Source organism: Phaseolus vulgaris, chromosome 1 (assembly GCF_000499845.2).
Source record: "Phaseolus vulgaris cultivar G19833 chromosome 1, P. vulgaris v2.0, whole genome shotgun sequence".
Taxonomy (NCBI): Eukaryota; Viridiplantae; Streptophyta; class Magnoliopsida; order Fabales; family Fabaceae; genus Phaseolus; species Phaseolus vulgaris.
The window spans coordinates 50,660,658-50,686,718 of record NC_023759.2 but is presented as its reverse complement, the minus strand read 5'-3'; the positions used below and the strand labels follow the sequence as shown (position 1 = coordinate 50,686,718).

At 30.3% G+C, this 26,061-nt stretch overlaps 3 protein-coding genes across 4 annotated transcripts; 1 reads left to right on the top strand and 2 right to left on the bottom strand.

Moving 5' to 3' along the window:
* Window positions 1-4,021: 4,021 nt before the first annotated feature.
* LOC137815208 (probable GPI-anchored adhesin-like protein PGA55) lies at window positions 4,022-8,475 on the top strand. The gene is made up of 9 exons (XM_068618293.1): window positions 4,022-4,347; window positions 4,888-5,466; window positions 5,575-6,225; window positions 6,342-6,394; window positions 6,522-6,599; window positions 6,815-6,917; window positions 7,004-7,072; window positions 7,400-7,510; window positions 7,879-8,475. Exons 1-9 carry the CDS (start codon window positions 4,285-4,287, stop codon window positions 8,095-8,097), a joined length of 1,926 nt encoding a protein of 641 aa, XP_068474394.1. The 5' UTR covers window positions 4,022-4,284; the 3' UTR covers window positions 8,098-8,475.
* Window positions 8,476-9,031: 556 nt separating this feature from the next.
* On the bottom strand, window positions 9,032-13,554 carry LOC137815209 (two-component response regulator ARR11-like). Of its 2 annotated transcripts, none has more exons than XM_068618294.1 (5): window positions 12,921-13,554; window positions 11,280-11,432; window positions 10,775-11,161; window positions 10,501-10,577; window positions 9,032-10,177 (listed from the first exon to the last, which is right to left on the bottom strand). In XM_068618294.1, the coding sequence occupies exons 1-5, from the start codon at window positions 13,045-13,047 to the stop codon at window positions 9,254-9,256; spliced, it is 1,668 nt and encodes a 555-aa protein (XP_068474395.1). In that variant the 5' UTR covers window positions 13,048-13,554; the 3' UTR covers window positions 9,032-9,253. The 2 variants fall into 2 exon arrangements, with proteins under 2 accessions (XP_068474395.1, XP_068474396.1); XM_068618295.1 differs by lacking the exon at window positions 12,921-13,554 and adding an exon at window positions 12,193-12,324.
* A 4,259-nt stretch (window positions 13,555-17,813) lies between these two features.
* Window positions 17,814-21,348, bottom strand: LOC137816267 (E3 ubiquitin-protein ligase AIRP2-like). The gene is made up of 5 exons (XM_068619345.1): window positions 21,196-21,348; window positions 20,225-20,387; window positions 20,010-20,076; window positions 19,394-19,607; window positions 17,814-18,575 (listed from the first exon to the last, which is right to left on the bottom strand). The coding sequence occupies exons 1-5, from the start codon at window positions 21,276-21,278 to the stop codon at window positions 18,401-18,403; spliced, it is 702 nt and encodes a 233-aa protein (XP_068475446.1). The 5' UTR covers window positions 21,279-21,348; the 3' UTR covers window positions 17,814-18,400.
* Between the last annotated feature and the right edge of the window lie 4,713 nt (window positions 21,349-26,061).

The following is a 26,061-nucleotide window of genomic DNA, read 5'->3' as shown; positions in this document are numbered from 1 at the left end:
CTTTTTAGTTCATTTCTCTTTTTAAGGGTCTTTCATTGAATGGGAACAAAATAGTCTAAAATATAGAGTAATTTTGATCCTTGAACTAGTTTTTGTGTTAAAGTATGCCAAAATTTGAAAAAAATATTAACTTTTTGTTATGATGTTAGATTTGAACATGTCGACACATATATGATACCGATACGTGTATAACACTTATAAAATACGTATTCGTGAAATAAGGATCAAATTATAAAAAACATATTTTTATTAAAAAAATTGAAAGATATTTATGCACATAAATTTTTATTGTTAATTTATATAATTCATAATTATATGATATATAGATTTGTGTTTTTATGAGTTTCCATGTCTTATATTTTAGAAATTTATTTTTGTGTTTATGCTTGTGTTCGTATATTATATGTGTTTGTATCAATTTTTATGTTACATATGTTGTGATTGGTGAACCAAGATAAATAAGTTTACACTAATATGATTGGACACTTAAAATTAAGGTAAGAAGTGTTGTTGCAATTTGAATGACTTTACTTGTAACATTTCCTAACTATTTATAGGACATGCATCCCTTGTAATTTGAAAAATAACTATATGGTGATACAATTATTTGAACTAGTTACCAAGATAAGTTTTATTCTTTTTCATCAAATGGTTTCCTATAACACACCTTCATCAAATGGTTTCCTATAACACACCTTCAAAAAATTGTATGTTTTAAGCTAGATTGAGACAATTTTTTATTTATTTAATTCATTGTCTTATAAGATTCATTATTTAAATCAGAGAATAAAAAGTATAAGAAGACTAAATTAAGCTGATTTCTTAATTAATGATCATATATTAACACAATTATTATATATATATATATATATATATATATACCTTTCACAAAAACTACCTATCTATAACAAAGTCTTGTGCAACTTAAACTCTAGTTTAGGTAGTTAAATACTTCATGGTTAATAAGTGTAAGTTGGGTTTTTGTCTTATTCTTGATCCTTTTGACCACTCTAATTTTTCATTTTCCATTCACTTTATTCATGGCAGATATGATCCTGTTCTATTATCTTAAATCTACTAGATTAATAAACTTCATTCTGTTTTAAAGTAAACAATTATATGACCAAATTTTAATGTTCAGTTTTATAATCAGAAAAAATATTAGTTGTTATTGTGTTAACAGCGACTCCAACCTGTAATCTACATTTCTAATTTTAGAGCTTCATTTAATTTGGAATGAATATTTTTTTTTTGTTATGTTAATTAGAAAATATTAATAAATAAAGTGTTTGAATCTCAAATCTATTGAGATAGACTAATTATAATCAAAAGTGATTTAGAACTAGAACTTCATCATATTTTAATACTTAAAAGGAGAATTGAAGAGTTAAAAGAGAAAGATGTATTTAAATTGTCCTACACTTTTACTTCTAAGTGATGTGAGACTATTAGGCATAATAGAACAAACGCCATATTCGAGGGCTAGGATATGACCAACTTTTTTCACGTATAAATAGAAACGGAACGAACATTTCCTCATGAGAGTCACAGTTATTAAAACCTTAATTACTAAATTTTTCCTTAATTTTACATCAAAGGATGTTAAGCATTTGAAGTTTCTTCAAGTGCATAAAAGTGATACATCGTGTACTATCCTGTACTGAAAGACACAAAGTGAAAGATTGGTTTATATTAATTAACTCACAATCATGGATTTAAACCATCTATAATTACCATTTATAGAGCTAGAGCTGGTGTGGAAAAGCAACTAATCTAGGTTATCGAGAAACTCGACTTTTGATATTTGATAACCAAATCAATTACTAATAGTCGGTTATCAAATATCATGAAATATAATTCAATTAATCAATAACTTACTCACTTTTACTTTTTTATTTTAAAGCTCTTATTGATTTGAGCGTCGAAAAAAATCTTTTGCTAAATTATCACTCGATTTTTAATCATAAAACTCGATAACTCTATTAAAAAAAAATAAGTTCCTTCACACAATTCAAGCATATTGAACGATTTCAACTCATTCTAGTAAGAATATAAATATTTGTTTATTTTTTTTTCATGTGACTCATTACATCTTATCATGATCCAATATTGACATGATTTTAAAGTTTACATGATTTATTCAAACTCCTCTCTATCCTAATATATTTCATAAAATGTTATATTCCAAATTGTTATTCACCAAAAATTATTATGTGATATTTTTTTTCTACATTAGAAACATAATAATCAATATATTTTCATTTGTTAATTTATCTATTTCCTTTTATTATCTTTGCAATATCTTTTTTACTTTCATTTTCTTGACTCTTCAAATGATTAAAATTGTTTTAATTTTTCCAAACTCCTAAATATGAAAAGAGTTGTATATTTCCTTAAACTTTAATTTTTTAATAAATCATACAAGTATTTACTTACTTACTTTCATCTTTAATGGAAAGAGAGAACTATATACATTAATAGATTACAATTATATACATTATATTTAAATTCATGCATTGATATAATGTAAATATACACAGTGGTGTACTTAGCCTAAATTTGAAATTTAATTTTATAGTTATTTTTTTCCTAAACCTGTAACAATAAGTAACTAGAAATACATGAACATTTAATAAATAAAAAACATATATTTTATAACAAGTATACCATAAACAGATACAAAATCTAAAAGAATATAGTGTAAATAATTATGATTTTCACTTAATTCATTATGATATCTCAATATAAAAGGATTGAAAATGTCCATAATTTGAATTTATTCTCAAAAAGGTATTTGAACAAAAAATCCATGTGCCATAAAAGAAAAAAATGTACATAACAAACACATCATTTTATTAACAAATAAAGAATTGACATCTTCATATTATTTTCCAACATTAGGGAAAGAAACAGAGAAAAAGAAATACATATAAGATAATATGATGTGCTAAATAATATATAATATAATAATATTATTTGGGAAGAAAAATGCTCATGATTATTATTGTAAAACAACTTTGTTGATAATTTCTTAGAAGATAATATTTTTTATATATAATAATGACATTAAAGTTAGAATATGTTAGTGATTGTTAAAAGAATAGAAATAAGAAATAAGAAATCAATAGATATTTTTTATTTAAAAATAATAAAATCACACTAAATAATAACGACATTAAAACTTTGTAAATAAAAGACATTAAATATTCCAACTAGAAATAGAAATAATTAGTTACCATTATCTTTAAAACTTTATAACATGTTGTTGGGTTGGCATAGATGGAACAATAATAATTGCAGAAATGTCCGTTAGATTTGTCCCACTTTTTATTTTTTTACCTTTTTAATTTAATTTCAAACTATTATGTATAAAAAGTTGTTTGACTTTCAATTTTCAAATGATTATTTTACAATTTATTTCATAATATAATTTTTCTACAAGCACACTTATCAAACTCATACAATTGAAGTTTTCTTCAAGCAAGAAATATTAATACTGTACTTTTTAAATATTTTATAGAAATTAAATCCATTTTGTTTAACGAATCTGGGTTTTTATGAATTTTAAAAAAATCAAAATAATATTTAAAACAAACGTATATTACCTAAAAACTGAGCTGAAAAAGAAATTATACTTGGATTTTCAATATGTGAAAAACTGAGAGAAATAACTGTTAGATTCTTCTTTAACACACTCTTAAATATTCAATTCAGTAATAATAATAACAATAATAATATTTGGAATAACAATAATAATAATAATTATATTTGGAATGTTAATCAAAGAAGATAAGAAAATGTAACGGGCAAAACTGAATAATAAAATAAAAATTAAGAAAACTAGACGTTAGGGAAAAAGAAGATTAGAACAAAATAATGATGTGATGCAAAATATTGGGGCAAATTATCAGTGGGGCCCACCCTAAAATAAAATTGAAACCAGTTTTATCAAATTAATATTTTATTATGAATATAATATTTTATTTAATTAAAGAAATTTTATTGTTTATGTTAGGTTAGAAGAATCAGCAAGTATCAACGACGTCGTGTCCAAACCTCAACGTTACTCAAAGAAAAAGGAATTTTTTTTATTTATTTTTAATTGTTTTTTTCTCGAAATGCAATTCAGAAATTATATTTATTGGACCGTTTAATCTCTGATTCACATTAATTTCTGAAGCGACACACTTCGGATTTTCACTCTCTGAATGTGGTTACAGAGATAGCAAAAAAAAGAGGCGTAGTTTTTTTTTTTGTTGTTGAGTGAGGTTTTTGTTTTGCGTCATGGGTGAACCATCGGCGTGTCTCGTTCGATCCTTCTCCAGTCCCGCAGACACTCGTTACGAGGTGAGTTTTTGTTTCGTGAAATGAACTTTCGCACGTTTCTGTTTTGTTTTTTTTTGTTGTTGTTGTTTTTGATGTTGTTGTTGTTTGGTTAGTTCCTGATAAATGGTGGTGTGCTATGTTTGGTTTTGGTTTTCGTTGTTGAGAGGTTGGAGTGTCTGTAACTGCATTGTTGTTTCGATTTTGGATTTTAGATTGCGTTTTCTGCTGCAACTTAACTGTGTTGTTAAAGCGTTTGTATAATTGCACCAAACACTGAGCTCAGGAACTTATCGCATTTTCAAAAAAACAAAAAAAATCATTTCAATTATCCGTTTATGGCTTCTGCCTTTGCCAAAGTTCTGAAAATTTCTATCATTCAGTCTCACGTTGTTTTTGTCGAGGAAAGGAACCATCCATGGGTTTCGATGTCAATGGTAAATTCACCAATGTTGTTGTTCTGTTGTGGATGCAATTACAATTTTGCAGTTTCCTGTGATGTGTTGAGTCTGGTGATTTGTGATATGCATGTTGGTGTTTATTGTTTTGTTTTTGTGATTTTAGGGTAACCCTGTCCGTTCGCTTGGAGAATCTATCTCCTTTGGGAGGTTTATGAATGAAAACTTGGATTGGGAGAAATGGTCAACATTCACTCAAAATCGCTATGTTGAAGAAGCTGAGAGATATTCCAAGCCGGGTTCTGTGGCCGCGAAGAAAGCCTACTTTGAGGCTCATTACAAGAGGAAGGCTGCGGAGAGAGCCGCTGCATTGGTTCAAGAAGCAAATGCAAATCATCAGGCTAATGGAACTTCTGAGTTGGAAGCTCAGCAAAGAAACTATGGTGATTCATCCTCTGAGACGAGTTCAAATGTGCAAAATGTTGTAGCCGCCAATGAACAGCCGGATGAAGAAACTGTTAATTACCAAGTTGGTGAATGTGCTGATAGAGACCAACGAAAATGTGATGCTGGACAAAGTGATTTAGACATTTCTAATGTAGAAGGAGTAGTGGATGTGTCACATCCTCACGTTCATACAAATATTAATTTGGGAAGTTTCACGTCCATTGATGATTCGAACCAGTTTGATCATGTTGAAGACAATACGAATACTGGCCCTGTAGAAGAGAAGATGCTTGATCATGTAAATTTATCCTTTCCTTCTGTGTTTGCATTTTATTCCTTTTGTTTCTTCTGATGAGTAAATTTCTAACTGTGTTGTCTGTTCACATTTATCATACTGATGCTGCAGAGCGCTGCTGGTCCCGAAGTTTTGGCTTTGCCCTTCGCAGAAAGAGAAGCAAATTCTTCTCCAATATTATCTACCAAAACTGTGTCTTCCAATTGTTCTCGTCATGATGAAAAGAATGCTGCTGCTACTGTGCCATCCAGAAGTGGAATAAACAGAGGTCCGAAAGGCAAGAAGTCTGTTGGAGACTTTGTTGAGAAGAATAAACTAACTGCGCAGTCACTCCACATGTCAATCAATCTTCCATCTGGTACTGGTGAAACACGCAAAAGAGCTGCTGTATCTACTCAGTCCAGAAATGGTGTAAACAATTTTTCAACGAATAAGAAGTCAGTTGGAGGCTTGGTTGAGAAGAAACGAATTGATGCACCATTACTCAAAATGTCAATCAATCTCCCATCAGGTGCTGGTATGCCAAGCAACACAGCTACTAAACCCAGAAATGGAACAAACTTTGTCTCAAAGATTATGAAGTCTGTTGGAAACTCAGTGGCAAAGAGACCAACCACAAGGTCGCTCCACATGTCAATCAATCTGCCTTCTGGTGCAGCTGAACCAAGTAAATCAGCTTCAGTGTTTGAGAAGAACAGAATTAAAAAAGTTCATTCTAATTTGCCCAAAAATAATCCAGTGGTATTGGGGGCTTCGACTGAGGTATTAACCTATCCCCACCTTTTGTTCGTACCTACATTTGCATCAGTGTTTTCTGTGTAAATACGTGTCATTTGAAATGGTACTCTTGTTGCTAAAGATTTTTTCCCCTTCTTTAGGTATCTCGTGGTTTGCTAGATCAAGGTTCTGCAAATCTCCCTTCCCAGAGAAGGTATTTTGTCTTCTGTGCCTTCTCTTTTTAGGTTATGTATGCTCAAATATCTTCCTTGTGAGCTATGGCTTCAGTTGTGTGCATCATTAGAAATTTTCATTAACATGATCAGATTTGTCTGTGTCAGGACTGAAAGATTACTTAACAAGTCTGTATCTGGAGATGTTACAGTGAATGCACAGCCTTCCTCCTCCATTTCCTTTGGGTAAGAACATATTAACTAACTAGTTGTTAATGCTTTTCTAATGTAGGTTGCTATGTAAAATGAACCACTTTTTTCTGCTCCGAATAGGAGCTACAACTTTTCTAAGAAGTTTTCTTTCAGTATTTGAAATTCAAAATCATACTTTCAAACATGCTTAAAATATGTGGTCTCATTTATGCGGCTTTTTTTGTGTTATTGCATAAATGTGCGAACAGCTGCCCGAAATCTTCAAGCACCAAGAAAAGCAATTTCCAATCAGCTACCATATCTTTGCCTTTTAAATTCAGAAGTGAAGAAAGAGCTGTTAAACGCAGAGAGGCAAGTTCTTTTCCTTGTCCCACATTAGTTGTGAAATTTATGGATGAGCTGTAGGTCTTACTGGCTTTCCCATTTTCTTATTTCAGTTCTTGCAGAGGATGGATGAAACTAAATCCAAGGAAGAAGAGAAAGTGAAGTTGCAAAGGACTCTCAAGGTGAATAATTTTATAATAATGATTCTACCGTTGCACATGATTTACCTTGTTTATAAGCAAAAACTATTGGTGGCCCGTAGAGCCAATAATAACTGTTGGAAAAATGTCATAAAGCTGGAATCACCGAATTTGATCTGATATATAAGCAGTAAATGCATAAATCTATGTTCCTTTTTCTTTTCTGCTGATTGCCCTGAGTGGCACTTCGATTTAGGAATAAAGGAGAGTTATTCAAGACTCCAGACGTGGCTTCTTAATTCGTTTTCAGCTGTTCTTTATTACTCAATAAAAAGGTTATTCAACATCTTTAATTTGACGTTGATGCAGGGTAAAACAGAGCTTGATCACAAGAAGCTGGGGCAGAGCAATGGTTCTATATCCAAACTAAATGAGGACAAGCTTGGGGGATCACATTCACCAAGCAATCAGATTAGAAAGGTATACTTGCTCATTACTTCTGATGTTGAAAATAACCATTGACTAAATGCTAGATGACAACAGCCATAAATGCCCTTTTGTCGATCCATCTGGATGCCTTTTTTAGTGGCTTAGCCATGAGTCCTTGTTTGTGGCTTTTTGATTTATATTGTAAAGGATGTTGCTTGTCAATCAGTTCTGTTCATCTTGCAAATTCTTTATGACCATCCCACAAAATCTGTCAACCATCAATCTCTGTCGGTTCATTCTTTCCTACCTGGAGATGCTTTCAACTTGTGATCTATAATATAGTACTTGCAATTTTTTTATTCTGGGTGATTTGTTCAACTTGTAATATACAATAACTTTATTTGCTTATTCCTTTTCAGACCTCACTTACACTGCCCCGGTCACCAAAACTTATGAGGAAAGCACATTCTAGTTCTAGCACAGTCCAGGACAAAAGCTTAGGAAATTCATGGAAGTCCCGTATCAGCAGCACAAATAATTCCAAACGTACGACTGAAAAAATTAACCGAACTACAAGACCATTAAATTCATTATCGAGTACCACAGGAGAAAATGCTTCACCAAATATTCAGCATTAACAACAAAAGGAGTACCTGACCGAGCTTGTGACTTGAAGAAAAACCTGTCAGTCAAACTGAAACCACTTGTATTCTGATAGTCTCGTGTTCATATTGTTAAACAGTGATCATAGTTTAATTGTAAGAGGATAATTAGGAGAGATCATGTCCCGATGGAAGATTTTGTAGTTTTTTCTCTCTCTCTTTTGTTAGTTATATCTAGGATACATTAAATTTTGACATAGGAGATAGCCAAGTTTGTAAAAAAATAGGTTTAGGCTTTACATTAAGGTAAATACGACATGTATTACCTTTAGTCTCATATAACTGTGATTCGTCACTTTGTTACAAACCATTCAAATATTAAATTTTGAGGACATGAAAATATTTTTCTGTGAACGCGTGTTTGAGGAATTGTTGTCCCCGTACATAAAAGATTCATTTTTTGCCCCCATAGACGAAAAGGTAGTACTTCCAACTAAAAAGGAAAGACTTGTTCAATTTTTACAGAACAATGGCTTAGAACATTTAGTACCCTTGTTACTGTTGAGAAGTCACTTTAAGCTTCTCTGTCCAAACATATTCTGCTCTTTGATTGGTTCTAAAACCATTCTTCCAACCAATCACTTTAATTTTCAGCCGGTACAAGCGTATGATTAACATATAAAAAGTACATCATTAGAAACAAGAAAGTACACAAGAGGCAATCTGTTATTTACATTTTACACTACAGTATGCAATTAAACTACTCCTGTTTCACACATTTCTTTTAAAAAAATGTTGACATCTTCTATACACATTCTTTTGATTACGTTATTGTTGTTAAGTTTTATTCCAGACTTACTAAATAATTTGAGTCCATCAAATTCATTCATTCAATAATAATGTGTTCAGAGACATCTGTCAAATAATGCAGGTTGAAATTTATCTATTTTTACCTTAAGCAAGGATAAAATAAGATGGAAGCAAGCTTATTAGTAACCTCAATACTTGTCAGTACTCGTTTTTTTACATACTGCAATATATCCAAATCCTCTATGATCGGAAAAAGAATACCCCAACCGTTGAGGTTGAAATTCTTCAATAAAGATGTAGTTGGCTACAAGAAACATTAAATTGTCCTTTCATGCTTGAATTTTGATTTTTGTTGAAGATTCAGGAAAGGCAAAGCAGTTCATCATGCTATGAATAGACCTTGATCCATAACCGAGTAATCGGATGAATCATATAGGTGACTCGGAGCTTCTGCAATAAGTCCTGGATCATAATATTCTGGCATTCCTATATTCTGCAGACCAAAGTTCATGTTATAACATTCACCTTGTAGCCAATGGAAATGCAAGTCCTCATCCAAAGGTGCAGAAGCTCCCAAAAGAAGGTTTCTTTGGTAAATTTCCAGATCAGAAATGCAACTGAGATTGTTATATCCATGTGCTTTCAATCCTGAATTTGTAGTTGAACTGGCTAAAGATTGAGCATTCATAACAAGACTTCCCGGTTGAATTGGAAAGGTGTCAACTGCATTCCCTATTGAATTCACAGAACTGGATTGATCATTCTTGAAATCTGAAAACAAAGGTTTTGCTTCTATACAAGCAGCAACCCCTTCCTCCCTTATAGATGGAACTGAACTGATTGAAGCAACTGATTGTGATTGATCAACTTGGATGGGATGCTGCTTACCCTGTAATGGCATCTGATTGAAGCTATCTTCTAAATGCACAAGTGACTTGTGTTCTTCTTTGAGTTGCGTGTGTGGAACTTCAGTCCAAGAGTACTGTGTTGGCATGGAGCAATCAAAAGGTTGCTGAAGGCCAACCCTTGAACTCTCTCTCAAAGGCCTTCCTTTTTTTGCTATGGTGAACTGTGAAACAGTTCCCTTATCGCCTTCATGACTTTTATTTTCCACGTTCTGCAGCTGTAATGATCCATCCGAATAATTGTAGCTGTCGATTGAAACATCATTTTGTTGCTTGTTTACTGGGTTTTGAAATCCAAAACTTCCCAGATCTTTGGAAGGAAAATCTGAATGCTTCATTCCGCTGGAGGAAGATCTTCGATCGTTTTCTTTCTGAATCCTAATCAAATAAAGCCGGTATTTCTGCACAAGAAATTTTTTCATGAGGAACCCGAGTTTCAAACTCCAAACTCATGGAACATTACATAAACATATATTTTTTCTATACTATGTGTTTTGCTCTCTTGAATTTACGAGAGAATCTGCATCCAAGCTGTAATGTTCTAAGAAACATTTGTACAGGACCTACGTTTGGAGGTAATTACTTACACTCTATTGTATCAAAGTGAAGTTTTGTTATGATTCTAACTCTACTAAAAAGAAGACATGAGATGTAATCAAGCATAGTTAAAATTCTCATCTGAACGAAAGATGCTATAACTGAAGAAGTGAAATTACAGCATCACCTGCAAGTGGCTAGCAACATTCTCTCTGGTCAGCCATGGAACATTCATCAGATCTAGTATTTTCTTGGGCCCAACTTCTGCCAAACAGAAATTATTTGTTATAAATAATTTTTGTATGAAAGATATAAGATGACTACGTGAACAAAAGATTATAACTGGCAGTCACACTTCAATTCATCAAGGATATGCGAGGTTATGCATATCAACAAGATTTATAGAAGTCACAGTGACATTCCAAGCAACACTTTTATACAGAACCTTGAAAGAAACTTACTATCAAATCCAATCTGATTCACAGCTTTAACAAACTTCTGATGAAGATCTACAGACCAGACTACTCTAGCTTTCTTGGTAGATGATGGATCCATACATTCTTTGTCATCGTGTTTGTTATCTGCATCTTTTCTTTTCTTTGTTGAGGTCACATCTTCTACAGCAAACAAGTTCCCCTCATCTGATAGCTCTGATCCATTTGTCATTAAGTGAATGCTCTCAAAACTCTCAAAGCTTTCAAATTCTTTAGCCTCGTGTATCCTTTTTCTATAGACATGCTGCCATATATTTCGCAGTTCTTTCATCCTTATAGGCTTAAGGAGATAATCACATGCTCCATGTTGAACACCTTTCATGACCCTGCTTGTTTCCCCATCCACAGACATCACTGAACAGCATTGTAAAGTGTGACTTGTCAGAGCGTGGAGTTTCAATCAATGTGATCAAAGGATTACAATGATATCATATAACGAAAAACTTGAATATATTATTGATAGAGAACTGACTAATCACAGGAAGATCCATCTCAAGCCCAACATGCTCAAGGAGTTTAAAACCATCCATGTCAGGCATGTTTACATCGCTGATCACTATATCATATCCATCCTTCCTTTCACGAAGCAAGTTTAGAGCATGCCTTGCCAAACAACATGTAGTCACTGAATCAAATGAAGGAAGAGAATCAGAATAAGAATGTGTGTTTACTTTCCATAATTTGCTACTTATATGAACAGAAAGGTAGAAGAAAAAATTCTTAAAATTCTTTATGAATAGGTATAGTTTACTTATGTATCATTTTTGTTAATATATGAGTTTTGATCTAGTCCCTTAATATTCCTTAATATTTTTGTATTTTTTTTAATAATATTTTTTTCATGTGATAATATATGATTGTTGTTGCTTGAAGTGTTAGCATAACTGAGATGTCAAGTTGTATAGTAATGCCTAACATGAAAGTTTTTATAAAAAATGTAGAAAAAAAGAGAAATAGAAGGACAGATAGGGGATTTGTAGGCAGTATAGATGGTGATATAACAAAAAAGCTTTGAAAGTCTCTTGTTATACAAATATTTCTCAAATTACCTAACTTAATGATCACTCTTGCATGATGAGAAAACCACAACCTGTTAGACATAAGCTCTTGCTACTATCTATGACATTTTCACTATCATATATTATGTTCTTATTGCAATCATAATCTCACTAATTCGGGTTATGCTCCCATTGGTGTTTTTATTTGCCTCATATTTAACTACATAAGCACTAAATTCTCCACCTTCCATTTCTGACAACAATTTTTTGAAACCTACCGAGGACAAATGCTCAATCCAAGTGAGTTTTAGCGATAAACAAATGTCTCACATATAAAAACATCACAGAACATGTTCAGTTTAGTTTATTCAGATTTAACTCAGTTACCTGATATATTTTTTAACAAACTATTCCAACATGCCACTGCTCGTGCACCAACCAGCTTCTCATTAATATTTTGACTTTAGTGCATGTTATCAATGGATGAGAGAGTGTGGCACGACCAACATGGCATATTATAGCTCCTAAGATACCATGAATAAACAATGCCAGAAGACCATAAATTTAGATTAGGAAGAATCAAATTCGACCAGAGAACTTCTTTATGCCCCTCTCTAGATGTTTTAATGTAAACAGACATGGCAACAAAGTACCCTCAAATAATAACTTCACAATCTGAACTTTTCTGCAGTTCAAGTTTTTGCTTCTTGGAAAATGAAAAGGACCATCCTTTAAACAGTTGAGAGATCAGTTTACCAAGTAAAAGCCAAAATCAACCCAAAATTTTAAAAAATAAATGCAAAAACATGAGTAATTAACACTGACAAACTATTTAACTGTCATCATCAGTTTTCACGCTTAACAGAAGAAATTCTGTTTCAATTTTTTTGCCATAAAAAAGCGAGCACATTCCTTAGAAACTGATCCATGACAACCATAAACCACCACACACTAAAGCTTAAAAAAGAAACTAAATCAAAACCAGGAAACTTTACATAAATCTTATAGATCTTTAGTGCATAGAATTAACTAATAGTGATAACTTAGCACATAACAAAAGTGGCAGTAAGCAAAAAGCAAAAGGAACCAACCACTCATGACTAAACAAAACCAACCTTCATAATTGCACTTCTTGAGCATCTTCTCAAGGATCTTGAGCCACGTAGGATCATCATCCACAACAAGAACTCTTAAGCCAGCAGGGAAATCACGTCGAGGGGAAGAGAAACACCCATTATCCATTTTTGGGAGAGACAAAGAGTAGGATCAGTGGTTGTGTTGGTGAGTTCAAAAAGGGTTGTGCTTGTGTTGTTGGGTTATGACAAGTTAAGAAGAGTTAAAAAATATCAAAGGAGAGAAAAAAAAGACAGAGAAAAAGAGAGAGAGAGAGCACCAACGAATATTGGCGCCGCACAGCTAACGGTCCCTGTGGCGTACGTTAGTATATATCCCTTTGGGTTTGTTTGTTTGGTTGGTCCTACCAACCTAGCTGCAACTTCAGTGCTACTTGTTAAACAACAAAAGTTAGTGTTATTATTATTATGGGAAGGAACTAGGAACAGTGGAACCAGTTTTTTAAGATTAATGCCGAAAGATAAGGGACACGTTGGGTGGCTTTAACAAATTTGGATATTGAAAATTCAAAAAAGAAATGTTTTTGAGACTGAAAAGTGAACTGGGTTGGGTTGGATTGTTGTGTTGGTGCATCTAGAGAAAGTGAGTGAGTGAGTGAGTGAAGGTTGTGGCTGTGAAAATGCAAAAAGGTTTGTACTATTATACCACTGATAGAACATAACCTAGGGAAAACAAACAGTGTTTCTACTTTATACTTTATACTATACTTCTGGAACCTCTCTGTTCTCTGTTTTGTTCTGTTTCCTGCATCAAAAGCTATTAAGTACTCTCATCATTACTGTTATTTGTTTTAACTCAAGTTTCTTTTTTGCTGAAAAATTATTTTAAACATTGTTTCTCTGGGCTTGGAGTATCACTTCTTTGTTTGTTCTCAATTGATTATCTTTGATTTCAATTGCTGATATCTGTAGTATTTATCAAGAGATTAAGATATTTTATTCTTTATAAAGTTACAAAATTTATGAAGTTGGATCGGGTTAGATTTAAAGTTTACTTTTTAATATAATATCAGATTCATTTAAAGTTTACCATAACAAAAGTTTGTTGGGTCTATTGGATCGTTATTAAATTACCGAGAAAACATATCAATTTTATAAAGTTGAATTAGACTTAAAGTTTACTTCTTAACATAGTATCATAATTATTTAAAACCTATCTTAACAAGAGTTTGTAAGACTGACTGGACTATTATCGGATCACAAGAAACCATACAAGTTGTTCTTAATGAAATTTCTCATGCACAGTATTTCAATATAATATTATTCTGTTTAAAAAAATCCGAGTTCAACAGTGGTTAATACCTGCTATTGATTTAAGCTTTTTGTTAGAATTAATCTCAGTAAGAATGAAAATCAGTTTCTGTTTGGGAAAAACAGAGGAATTTGTGAAGAGAAAAAGTAAGGGGACAAGAAATATAAAAAATGAAAAATGAAAACCAGCTAAGAATTCACTGAAGATGGCATCTTAATTTATTTGTGAAAATGAAAAAAAAAAAAAAAAAAAGGAAGATGGAGATTGTGAAAATTGATCTGATGAGTGACAAAATTTTGGTGGAAAGGCGCGTGGAATGCATTGAGAGACATGATGGGAAAGTTGTTGGAGGAAAGAGCAAGTGTTGGACATTCTCAATTTCATTTTAATTCCAATCAATCATCAAGATATTAATTAATCATCATTAACATTAATCTTAACATTCATATTGGTCCATACTTTAGAGAAATCATACATACAAAACAACACCAACTTATTCAAATGGACAACTACCCATGTGTTTTTATGCTAGTTCTAAAGTTCTACGATAACCAAATACAATAGAAAATAGATTTAATAGTTTTTTTTTATCTTATTTATTTATTTTCTGTATTAGGAAGGCCAAACACGTATACATTAGATTAGTCGATTTTTCGGCCATTTCGTTTCACATCTCGTATTAATTTTTAATGTTATTAAACAGATATCATATAGTAATTATATCAAAATTATGATTAATGGATAAATTAAATTTAGTTAGACCGCATTAGTGCATAGCACCTAAGGTCCAAAACTAGAGTTATAAATTAAAAGTCATTTGAAAAAAAATAAAGAAACTTTATCCTAAAACCTATGACACTATTATTCTTAAAATTTACTTGAGTATCGAAGTATCATTACAAATATTCCTCACAAAATGACTAAAACTAAAAAAATGATAAAATCGAAAAGAAAACAAAAATTGAAAGAACATAACTTGAAGATAATTCATCACTACAACAACATTTTATAAAAATAAAAGTAAATAATTTCATTCTATCAAATAAATCACAACAATGTTACAATAAAAATATATAATAATAATAATAATAAATTCATATATTTCTAATATATATTACATTTATTACTTATATATTTTTATCTTGTGCAAGTGAAACTCTCCTCATCTTGTAAGACTCAACATCAATACTTATACTTTACAAAGACATAGTCTCTTATGACCCTAATAATAATTTTAAGAAAATAAAATGAAAAAAAAATAAAAAATAAAGGGAATAGTTTTGAAAAAAAGTTATATGTGCAAGTTATAAATGATGTTGGTTTCCAACGTGTGAACAATCAAATATGAATGGAGCCAAAAAAGTAACTGAATTGAACAAAGACAAAGCACAAAGGTAGAAGGACAAAACATCAGTGTCAGGTTAAAAATAAAATAAAATAAATAGAAGTTCTGTCATCTCACCATTGGTGCGTGTCTTCCACGCTCCCATAATAAATAATAACCCTTCAGAAAAAGTAACCAAAAGGGATTATTTTACCAAATTTTAATTTCACACTCATTAAGTGCACATTAAAGTTGGAAGCTTTTCTCTGTGTTAATCTTTGCTTTGCCATCTCAATTTACAAAAAGTATTTGAAGTCTTTTCTTTCATAATATTTATTTTTTAACAAAATTTTGTGGTGAAACACAAACACTTTTAAAGATAATTAATAAACCATGTTCTTAAATTAAAATTAATACACTTTAATAAAAAAAAACTAATTAATTTAATGCTAAAAAAAATCCAACTTTAAAGGTATATGTTTTTCATAAATGATGTTTTGACAAGCCTAATAATTATATATAATTTTTAATGTGATGAGTTTAAATACAAATATATATAATAAAAAATATAAATGATATAAAAATATTAAAATAATAATATTATAGTTTTAAAATATAAAAAATTAGATTATAAATGTATCTCTAACTTTATACCTTTCATAGTACATGTGGAATTCAATTAGCTAAAAGGGTACAACCAAAAAAAAATCATGAGGCAAAACTCCACATGCATTCACTTTACCCACAAGAAGATAAACAAGAAATATTGATTGCTAGTGTTGATTTGAGAAATAAATAAACAAATAATGAAGAATAATTTTATGGGGTTGACAAAAGAATACTTTTTTTCTTAAATTAACATAAAATGGGGGAGATGATTTTTCTTTTTTATTTATTTTTGTTTTAGTTTCTTGACAAGTTTTAAATAGTAAATAATTTGATATTAAGAAAAATAATCAAGTGAAATGTTAATTTTTAATTAATATTGGTTTTATTGTCTTTATTCACTCATGCAAACAGATGGGGTGGAATATATTCACTTCCCCCCTCTCTTCTTTTATCTTTTATCTTTTATTCTTTTTTTCCATTTTTTTAACTTAACTTTCACCAAATTTAGAGACTAAAAATAATTAATTATTATATTGACTAAATTAGATGCTATTTTAAAGATTAAAAAAATAGTTTATAAATTAGTTTATATTATTGATAAATAGTTTCTAAATTAGTATCTAATTACATACCAAAATTTTAACTACCAATTGTTTATATTCTAAATTTGGTAGAAAAACTTTGGTAGCTAATTAAATATCAATTATAAACTATTTTTCAATAATATAAACTAATTTATAAACTAATAATTTTTTTAGTCTCTAAAACATTAACTAATTTAGTCAATTAATTATTTTTTACCTCTAAAATTAGTTTTTATTTAATGATTTAGTGTATCTATATTTTTTTTCTTCAATTTTAATTTTAAAATATTTTGATAATAATAATAATAATAATAATCAAACACCTATTTGATTTAGAAAAATATTTTATATTTTTACTTGTTTTTTATGCAACGAGAGAGTTGTGTTTGGAGAATATGCTTATGCCTAATGATTGGGCCACTTGCCAGAATCACACCCTTTGGTTGTGTAAATTGCGTAAACATAGTTTGGGCTTATTGAAGTCATTTTATTATTTCCAAAACGTAGTAATATAGCCACTTGGGCTTCATTAATAAATTTTTATTCTCTTTAATAAAAAGAAACTGGGCCAAAAAAAGTGCAAAAAATCTAAGGCTCTATTAAGGTTTTTATTTAATAGGACGATGTTTTATTATGTTTGGATTGTTTATTCATGTATGTATGTTACTTCCCATTCATTTTGGAATCAATTCTTTAGAATATAATTTTTATATTCTAAAAAATCTACTACCAAATGAAAAGAAATAACACAAGAAGCTTATAAAGTAATAGAGGCCCTTTGTATCCTTTTTATTTTTTAAAATTTGATAAAAAATTATAAATAATACTAAATAGTAAACAACAAATAATTTGTAATGTATTATTAGAGAATATAAGCGATTTAGATAAAATCATCTTGAATATATTTTTTTTACATTGTAAACTGTATCGGTTGGGACCGTACGACCAATTCGAAACCCAATATCCAGTCAAAATTGACCGAAATCATTATATCCAAGCAGGGGATTTAAGAAACTGATCAAATATCAAGCATTAAGTAGTACATTCTTAATAATATATTAAACCTTTTAATTAGACCCATTAACAAAGGGCCACGATAATTATATAAATAAATATAAATTCCAAGAGTAATGTATGTTATTATCTAGTACTAAATACACTGAATGTCGAGTACTGAAGTTTTACTTGAATATCATAGTGTCTTTTGCATATATAATCTTATTCCAGAGTTTACGAATACGAGGAGTCGAAGAGTGAGAGTTGCATTGATGTTATGGTAATCTTTGAGCATGATTGTGTTTTTTGAAAGAGGCATTAGATATTGGAAAACAGAGAAGAAGAACACAACATGACATCACATCATCTCTCATATTTCTTTTTACTTTATCTCATATTGTGAAAACAAGTACTGTTACTGTTCATGATGACTCACTGCACCATCATTTAGCCGTTGATTATTTGTGTATAAAAAGCCAGAACGTGTCAATTTCCAAGCCATTCAACCACCACTTTAGGCTTTCACAAGTAAAAGAAATCAAAATATCTATGATGCCTTTCATACTTTGTGCTCTCTGCCGTTTCAATATTATAATAAAGCATCACATTAAGGTTTTTACAACACATCAAAAGCATTTTTTATTTTTATTTTTTTCAACAAAGAACAAATAAAATAACTTCATCTATTTATATTATGTTATGGTGAGATTGGAGGCAGAGTTTGAATGAAAAGGTACAACTGTCTGAGATTGTCTCTTGCAAAGGTGAACCTGTCAACAAGATCACTGTTGCCAATGACCACCCATAAATCTGTTGGAGTGATACTCCCCATGCTTCCACGGCAATATGGGCATGACTCTGATCTCATATACCTGAATTTTTCATCTGTTACATTTTGTAATGACAACAGTTGGAAATCTCACATCAACTAGAGATAAATACATTTAGTAATATATGATAAGGACATTACATAATATATATAATGAAGTACAAATCTCATCTTGTAAATCGATTTTATAAGGTTGAATTAGATTTAAAGTAAACTTCTTAAATATTAGCACATACTTTCCAATGGTCAATTACTTGTATTGACATGGTAGCGAATAGTTGATATTTGCATTGTTAAAGATGTTGGACATTGAAAAGATTGAACATCTGTTCCAACGTCTCTCTAGGTTTGCATTCGTTGTAGAATTCTTAGAGAAATTGTTTGGTATCTTTTTTATAAAAGGATTGAATTACCGCTCTCAGTTCCCTTTCTATTTAATTTATTCTTTGTGGATTAAAAAAAAACTTAACAGATGCTTTTATATCCTACCACAACATCATTTCATTGAACACTCTCTAAGATATTAAATGCATGCTTATATATCAGTAGTAAATGGTTTCTGCATTGCCACATCCAGAGATAAGTTTTGTGGCTTATTAATTTCTCTGAGTCCTTTCATGAAGGAATAACCTAATTGAGCTCACTTAACTTTTTTTATTTTTTATAAAAGATTCATAAGATGATGTTATATTAGGATATTCTGACATTAAGGGTTTATTTGGAGAAATTTCTTTATAAATAGTTATCTTAGTTCAGTAAAAAATTTGATGTGTTTCTTTCTTCTTTTAAAAATGTTTATGCAAGAAAAATTATCAGAATTGGCAAAGGAATTTAACCAAATGTTTTGGCATTTGACAGTACCAATTATGGAAGCAGCTAATGCAGAAGGAATGTCCACAATTAGGCAGAACCATTTTCATGTTGTTTTCCATGCATATGCCACATTCATCATCTCCCTTTACATTTTCATTCAGAACCTTTTCAAGCCTCTTTCTGTTGTTCACTTCTGCATAACTGTTTCTTCGATCATTGTTAAACTCGCCTTGAATCAACCTTAATGAAGGGTATATAACAGCTGCAAAAGCATGTCATTATCATCAAAGTTAACTCAGTTGAAGAGAAAAAAGGCACCAAAGAAAACCAGATAAATGTAAATATGTAACATAAGTGGACTTTAGACCTAATTCAACCTTATAAAATCGACTTATAATGTGAGGTTTGCATTCAACCATCACCACTTTCGTACGTGAGATAACATATTATGGGTGGTCTGATAGCGGATGACTTGATAAATCCAACAAACAATTGTTAGGATAGGTTCGAAAATAACTCTGATACCATATTAAGAAGTAGACCTTAAGCTGAACTCAACCTCATAAAACCAGTTTATAAAATAAGGTTTGATCTGACTTATATACAATGAAATGTCCTCATTTCTAGTTGATGTGAGATCTCCAACAATAACATTTAAACATACCATAAAATTCCTTTGTAGTTGCTTTCCTTTGATTTGAGGAAATTGACAGTGTTCCATCAGCGTTTACCTGGACTAAGACAAACAAAGCATAGCTGATTCATTTGTATTTCCACCACAAAAGGGTGGGGAAAGTATACAGAAGAGTGAAAATTTAGAAAATTGAACAAGGGGAGAAACATATAGAGATGAAATTAACCAGAATGATGGTGACTAACATTGAAAATAAGTATGTGGAGTAATCCCAAATACAGAGGCAAAGTATCAGTACAACTAAGATCCAACCATTGAATGAAGTGCAAGAAAAGAGGTGCAAAGGGGCTGTAAGATAATTTCATCTGAAAATAGTTCCCGTCACAATCTCCAGGAAGTGACGATGCCCTGCATTAATTGTAAATGTCAACAACATGTGTGAGCTCAGTTCACCTGTCATAAACATTGACATTTTTTATGCATTTTTTGTATTATGAACCAATGAAAATAATTGATGATACTACTTGCATATTTTAATTACGGTAGCCATTAATTCCAACTTGAGATAATATAATTAGAGTCAATCATCCCATATTAAAGTTTGGTACTTCTTTACGGTTTTGTCCTTAAAAGACATCTGGGTAGATTAAGAGAGGAAGGTGTGTCCTTTACCTTGACTTTCAAACAATGTGAGACTATTGGACGTACCGGAACAAACCTTCCGGTTGAGATTTAAGGAGAATCCCCTAGTTGAGTGCTAAGAGAATGGGGGTTTGTCTTTGGAACGTGTTTTGTTCCCAACGACATCAATGTTCCGATCTCAAGTCAATTGAAATAGTATCACTAGAATCAATCAACACATCTAATGTATCGTTCGCTTTGGAGCTCAGAAATCCATCACAATTTTACCCTTAAAAAAGTCTCAATGGGAGAAAGATGTGTATAAACGACCTAATACATAAACTAAAATAAACTAAAATAATGGATTGTTGTATTTCAACCAATAAAAATAATTGATGATAAGACTTGCATGATAATTATTGTAGCCATCAATAAACTAATGGATTTGTAACTACATAACAATGAAAATATCTTAATAATTATTATAAATGTTAATAAACTTGCTAAATATTATTATTTGTAATTGGATAGCAGTAAAAACTTCCTTACATATCGTGCATACACTGTTCACATAAATATAATTTGAGGAGCTTACAAGGAATTAGCATGTTGTATATGATCTTCAAGAGCCTTGAAAGAATCAGTGTAAGAAGAATGATTGGGCTGATTTTGCCACATTCAGAAGTCTCCACAAGAAAAATGTAACAAAAAGGACCAATGTTTGAAGAGAATAAAGAGTTTGAGCTTTTGATAAACGAGACAAGTTTGGTTTTTTAATAAAATTCAAAGAGAATATTTGAAGCATGGAATGAGAAGGAAGAAGGGTTGCTTAGTTTTCAAACTTTGCAAACTGTAAGGAAAGAAAAGGATGCCTTCAGTCACATATTGTCTTCTTACCTTTTCCTTCCTTCTTCATTAATTGCCTCCTCAACTGCACAACACTGTTGCATGCTTTTACCATCACTTTTGTATTTGGACAAAGTCCTACACAATTGAAGTCTAGTCCTAGAGCTTGTGCCATTGTTCCTTAGAACCCTTTAATAATTGTTGTGCCTACTTTTGTTTACTTGTTCATTTCTCATTTTTCTACCACAAGGGAACATTAATGGTGATGCTCCCACCATTTTCAGGTGAACTATGACATCTTCAACACACTTTCTCACGTCGAGATTATCAACTCGTAGAAATAAATGTTATGGATGGGATCTGATAGCGGATGACACGATAGGACCAACAAACTCTTGCTATAATAAATTTTAAATGACTTTGATATCATGTTAAAAAATGAACTTTAAACCTAACGCTATAAGAAAAAACATGAAATAGAAACCAATTGTAGAGACTAAAAATAATTAGTTATTATAGTAACTAAATTAGAGACCATTTTAAAAACTAAAAAAAGAAAATGGTTTCTAAATTAGTTTTTATTATTGTTAAATGATTTCTAAATTAGTATCTAATTAGCTACCAAGGTTTTAACTACCAATTATTTAGTTTTTAAATTTGGTAGCAAAAACTTGGTTGCTAATTAGAAACCATTTAACAACAATAATAAAAACTAATTTATAAACCAATAATTTTTTTAGTCTCTAAAATAGTATCTAATTTAGTCACTATAACAACTAATTATTTTTTGTATCTAAACATTGATTTCTATTTCATGATTTTCTTGTAGTGTAACTCAACCTTATAAAACTTACAAATAAAGTGATATTTGCATTCACTTATAAATAAATAATAAAAGATTTTAATATCTAGTTTTCTACATAAGACAAACTCTTTTAGATGTCCTTCAAACCATTTTCAGAGTTAAAACGGTTCACAATTTGCAAGTGGAGAGATAGGAGCCTGCATGGTTGATGTGTAGTGATAAAGCAACAATGAAAATCTCTTTTCACTGAAAACATTATCTGATTATATTTGAAAAAGGAGTGAACAACAGTTTTTAGAATTAAAAGTGTAGTGTTTGTTTTATTGAAACATGTTTTAAGAGTTTTAATTAGATTTTTTTAGAAAAATAATAATTTGACATTTCTTTAAAAAATGACATCCACTTTAATAATATAATAAAATATAGGGCAGCCCAATTTAGAGGTCCGGCCCATTTGATAAGCCCAAGACCCATAATTTTACAAAAAAAAATTGTCGTTTCATAGTTCACTGTCGTTTTCTATGCTTGGATAAACTTTCTCATACATTTTTCTAATAAATAAAAATTAAATTAAACTAAATTCATATTTTAAAATTAGCTTACAAAAATTAAGGAAAAAATTTGAGAAATCACACGAGCCTCTACAAATTGATTAATATAAAAACTAATAACTTTTTGAGAAATTCGTTTTATTTTATTTTTCTTATTTCGCTCTTCCCTTATGAAGAAGTTTACTTATACACATCATCTCATTATTTAATATATGAAGAAGTTTCTTTCTCTTTTTTCCATTTTCTCTTTCTGTTTTAGAAAGTCTATGTAGAAAGAGTACATGAATACAACAGTGTTTTGTACTTGTGTCTTGTTAGCAGGGAGAGTTTCAGTAAAAATGAAAAAAATCAAAGGAATCTTTTTCCAAATGTCTGTGTAATTTTTTAAGCCTCAAAAAGCAGGAAGACAAGAACAACATGGCCTAAAGTTGCAACATTCATAAGATCATGTTATGCAGTCTGCCAAACCACAAATTAAGGAACATGAATTAATAAATTAATTACCCTTCATTCATTCTAATTGTTGTTACAATTTATCCGAGACCGAATATCCTCTATCGAATTTCTTTCGTCTTCTCTTCAACCCGATTACTCTTTTTTTTATGTCCGAGAGGGTTAGGTACCTGCAAAGATATTCCGACGCTCAAGTTAGATGAGGTTCGTGTATGAAATCTAGTTTAGGATTCAGAGTAACATTACATTTTATCATGAGGGTCTCATCTTAGTTATACTGTTCTAGGTTCTAGTGGATCTTATCTTGTTAGAATAATTAAGACAGACCCAATGAGCGTTTACTCACACTTTATAGCTCTTAATCGAGATTAATGCTCTTAACTCGTGAGGTGACGTTGACATTCCTTTTTTATTGAGACATGTAGGCCGTCTAAGTAACTGGCTATTCAGACTTTTGATTTTCGTTGAGTGGAGGCTTTGTTGCTGAGGAACACTGAAGACCCTGATACTTTCCAATAGACAGCAGAAAATACTGTTATACACTTGACTTTGAGCAGATAGTAATGGAAAAATCAGAATTAATTCTCTCTCTTTAGTGTAAATACAAAATAGACATTTGTAAAAGAATAAGCAGATAAAAGAAAATAAAGTAAAAATAAAATAATAACTCTGTGTTGTATTAATATCTATATCAGTGTTTCTTATTCATATTTTTGATATATAGTTAGAAAATACTTTGTAGCCTTAATGCAAATTTACTTGTTTTGCATGTAAGATCCTTAATTGGTAAAGGAGATGTGATAAGCATCATGGAACATTCCCTTAGTTTGGAGGGTTGTTGAAATTGGCATGCAATGTGTAGAAGAACACGGTGCCTACAGGCCAAAGAAAATAAAGTGAAGTTATCATCTTTAGGATATTCAAAGCCAGAGTCTTCACGTAAGACTTTGCTTACAAGTTTTCTAGAAATTCAGAGCCCTAACTTCTCAAATAGTGTTGCCTCCCCTCAACCAGATACTTCTCTATTTTTGCTTCAGATCATGGTCAGTTTTCTGCATTCTTTATCATTGTTTTCTTTTGTTTTTTTCCATTGTCGTAATACTAATAGGGTAATGATACATGACGACGCACATTTTTTATACAATTACTTTACAATTTTCAATATTATTATTTTAATATATTTTTATATGATAATATAACCTTAAATCTTATAACCAACTAAAGAAAATGTATTATTCTTTCTTGCTCTCTATTTGACTACTAGTTGGAATCAAGTTTTTTGGATTTCATTTGGTTATATGTAACTAGTCATAGGAATCCAAATTAGAATTAAGTCTTACATTGAATAAAAATAGAAAGTTTAACACCATATAAAAAAAATATCCATAAATTTATTTTCTGAGTTTTGAGTTGAAGGTGATGTTAATTGCTTATGTAAGTTTAACTCACGTCTCATTATTATTGAATCTTCTTTGTGAATCCATTTTCGAAAGGCCCATTAGTGATACCAACTTAGACAAATATGTGAGCAGTATAATTAAGGATGAGAAAATTTAAAACCATGTAAAAAAATAAGATCTATGAACTTATTGTCTTAAGATTTTGGGTTGAAAATAATGTCAATTCCGTAAGTTTGACTCATTTAGTTATTGTTAAATATCTCGGTGAATCCTCTAAAAAAATCTTTTTTTAGAAAGAATAATTTTTTTTGTTATAAAGTTTTTTTTTATAATGGTAAGAAACTTGACCAGGAAAAAAAAGAATTGAGTAAATGAAAAAATGAAAAAGAAGAAAAGGAAAGTGAAATTTACTAGATTGAGGAAATGCATAATTTAGTTGTTGAAAATATTACTCAACTTGTTTTTACCCATTAACTTGCAATTTTCTGCACTGCACAAAATTTTAAATCAAGCAAATTATAACATGACAGAAAGAACTCAAAATTTATGGATGACTTTTAAAATATCTTAATCGGTTAATTAACTTCTAAATAACTGTTTTAGAGGTTAACTTTTTTTTATTACTGAAAAAATCACGAGATAAACGCAACTTGATTTAAAAAGAGGAAAAAATGACTTTAAATTTATTTATTTGGTTTAAACTCAATTTAGAAAAAGGCAAACACAATTTATATTTGATGGAGTTTTTTTGAGTTAAAATCAATAAAAGTCAACATGTTTTTCTCCATTTTTGGACCGAAATTTTACATTATTTGAATCATTTGAATAACTTGAAAATTAAAATTATTACCAATAATTCTACTTCGTCGTTGTCGAATTAATTGATGGTATTATATATCACAGGTATATCTAGAATAAAATGTTTTATATATATCGTTTATTTTAAGAAGCTTGAATATTGTAACGTATTATAGTAATCTTTATTATAATAAAATAAAGTATGCGTGGATTTGACTTTATTTTGATGGATTATACAGTACATAAACCTAATCCTGGAATCTAAAATAAAATAATAATGTAATATAATGCTTCTTAGAATATTAATTGCTAACGTAATGTTTTCTATTTATTGAGCAGCCAAATTATGCGTGTTACAACAAGATTAGGATAGGACGCATAAATATAACAAAAAAAAGGATAATGGAATTTTTTTTTAATCAAGGTTTGAATTTGGGTTGATTTTATCAAAGAAATCTTCACTTTTCCATTTTTTTAAATTTGAAATAATATTTATTTTACATTATAATTTTTTTATATGTGGATTGTTACACTTCAACTAGTGTTTAAGATATTTCATAAAATATAAGTGTAATACAAACCTTACCTTATAAACCAGTTTTACAAAG

Coding starts and splice junctions, on each gene's coding strand:
- LOC137815208 (XM_068618293.1), top strand. CDS start 4,285: ATGGGTGAACCATCGGCGTGTCTCGTTCGATCCTTCTCCAGTCCCGCA. Junction 6,918..7,003: donor GAGCTGTTAAACGCAGAGAG/GCAAGTTCTTTT, acceptor TTCTTATTTCAG/TTCTTGCAGAGGATGGATGA. Junction 7,511..7,878: donor CAAGCAATCAGATTAGAAAG/GTATACTTGCTC, acceptor ATTCCTTTTCAG/ACCTCACTTACACTGCCCCG.
- LOC137815209 (XM_068618294.1), bottom strand. CDS start 13,047: ATGGATAATGGGTGTTTCTCTTCCCCTCGACGTGATTTCCCTGCTGGC. Junction 10,578..10,774: donor GAATCAGATTGGATTTGATA/GTAAGTTTCTTT, acceptor TCTGTTTGGCAG/AAGTTGGGCCCAAGAAAATA. Junction 10,178..10,500: donor ATGTTGCTAGCCACTTGCAG/GTGATGCTGTAA, acceptor TTTCTTGTGCAG/AAATACCGGCTTTATTTGAT.
- LOC137816267 (XM_068619345.1), bottom strand. CDS start 21,278: ATGTGGCAAAATCAGCCCAATCATTCTTCTTACACTGATTCTTTCAAG. Junction 20,388..21,195: donor ATACAACATGCTAATTCCTT/GTAAGCTCCTCA, acceptor CAATTAATGCAG/GGCATCGTCACTTCCTGGAG. Junction 20,077..20,224: donor TCCACATACTTATTTTCAAT/GTTAGTCACCAT, acceptor GTCTTAGTCCAG/GTAAACGCTGATGGAACACT.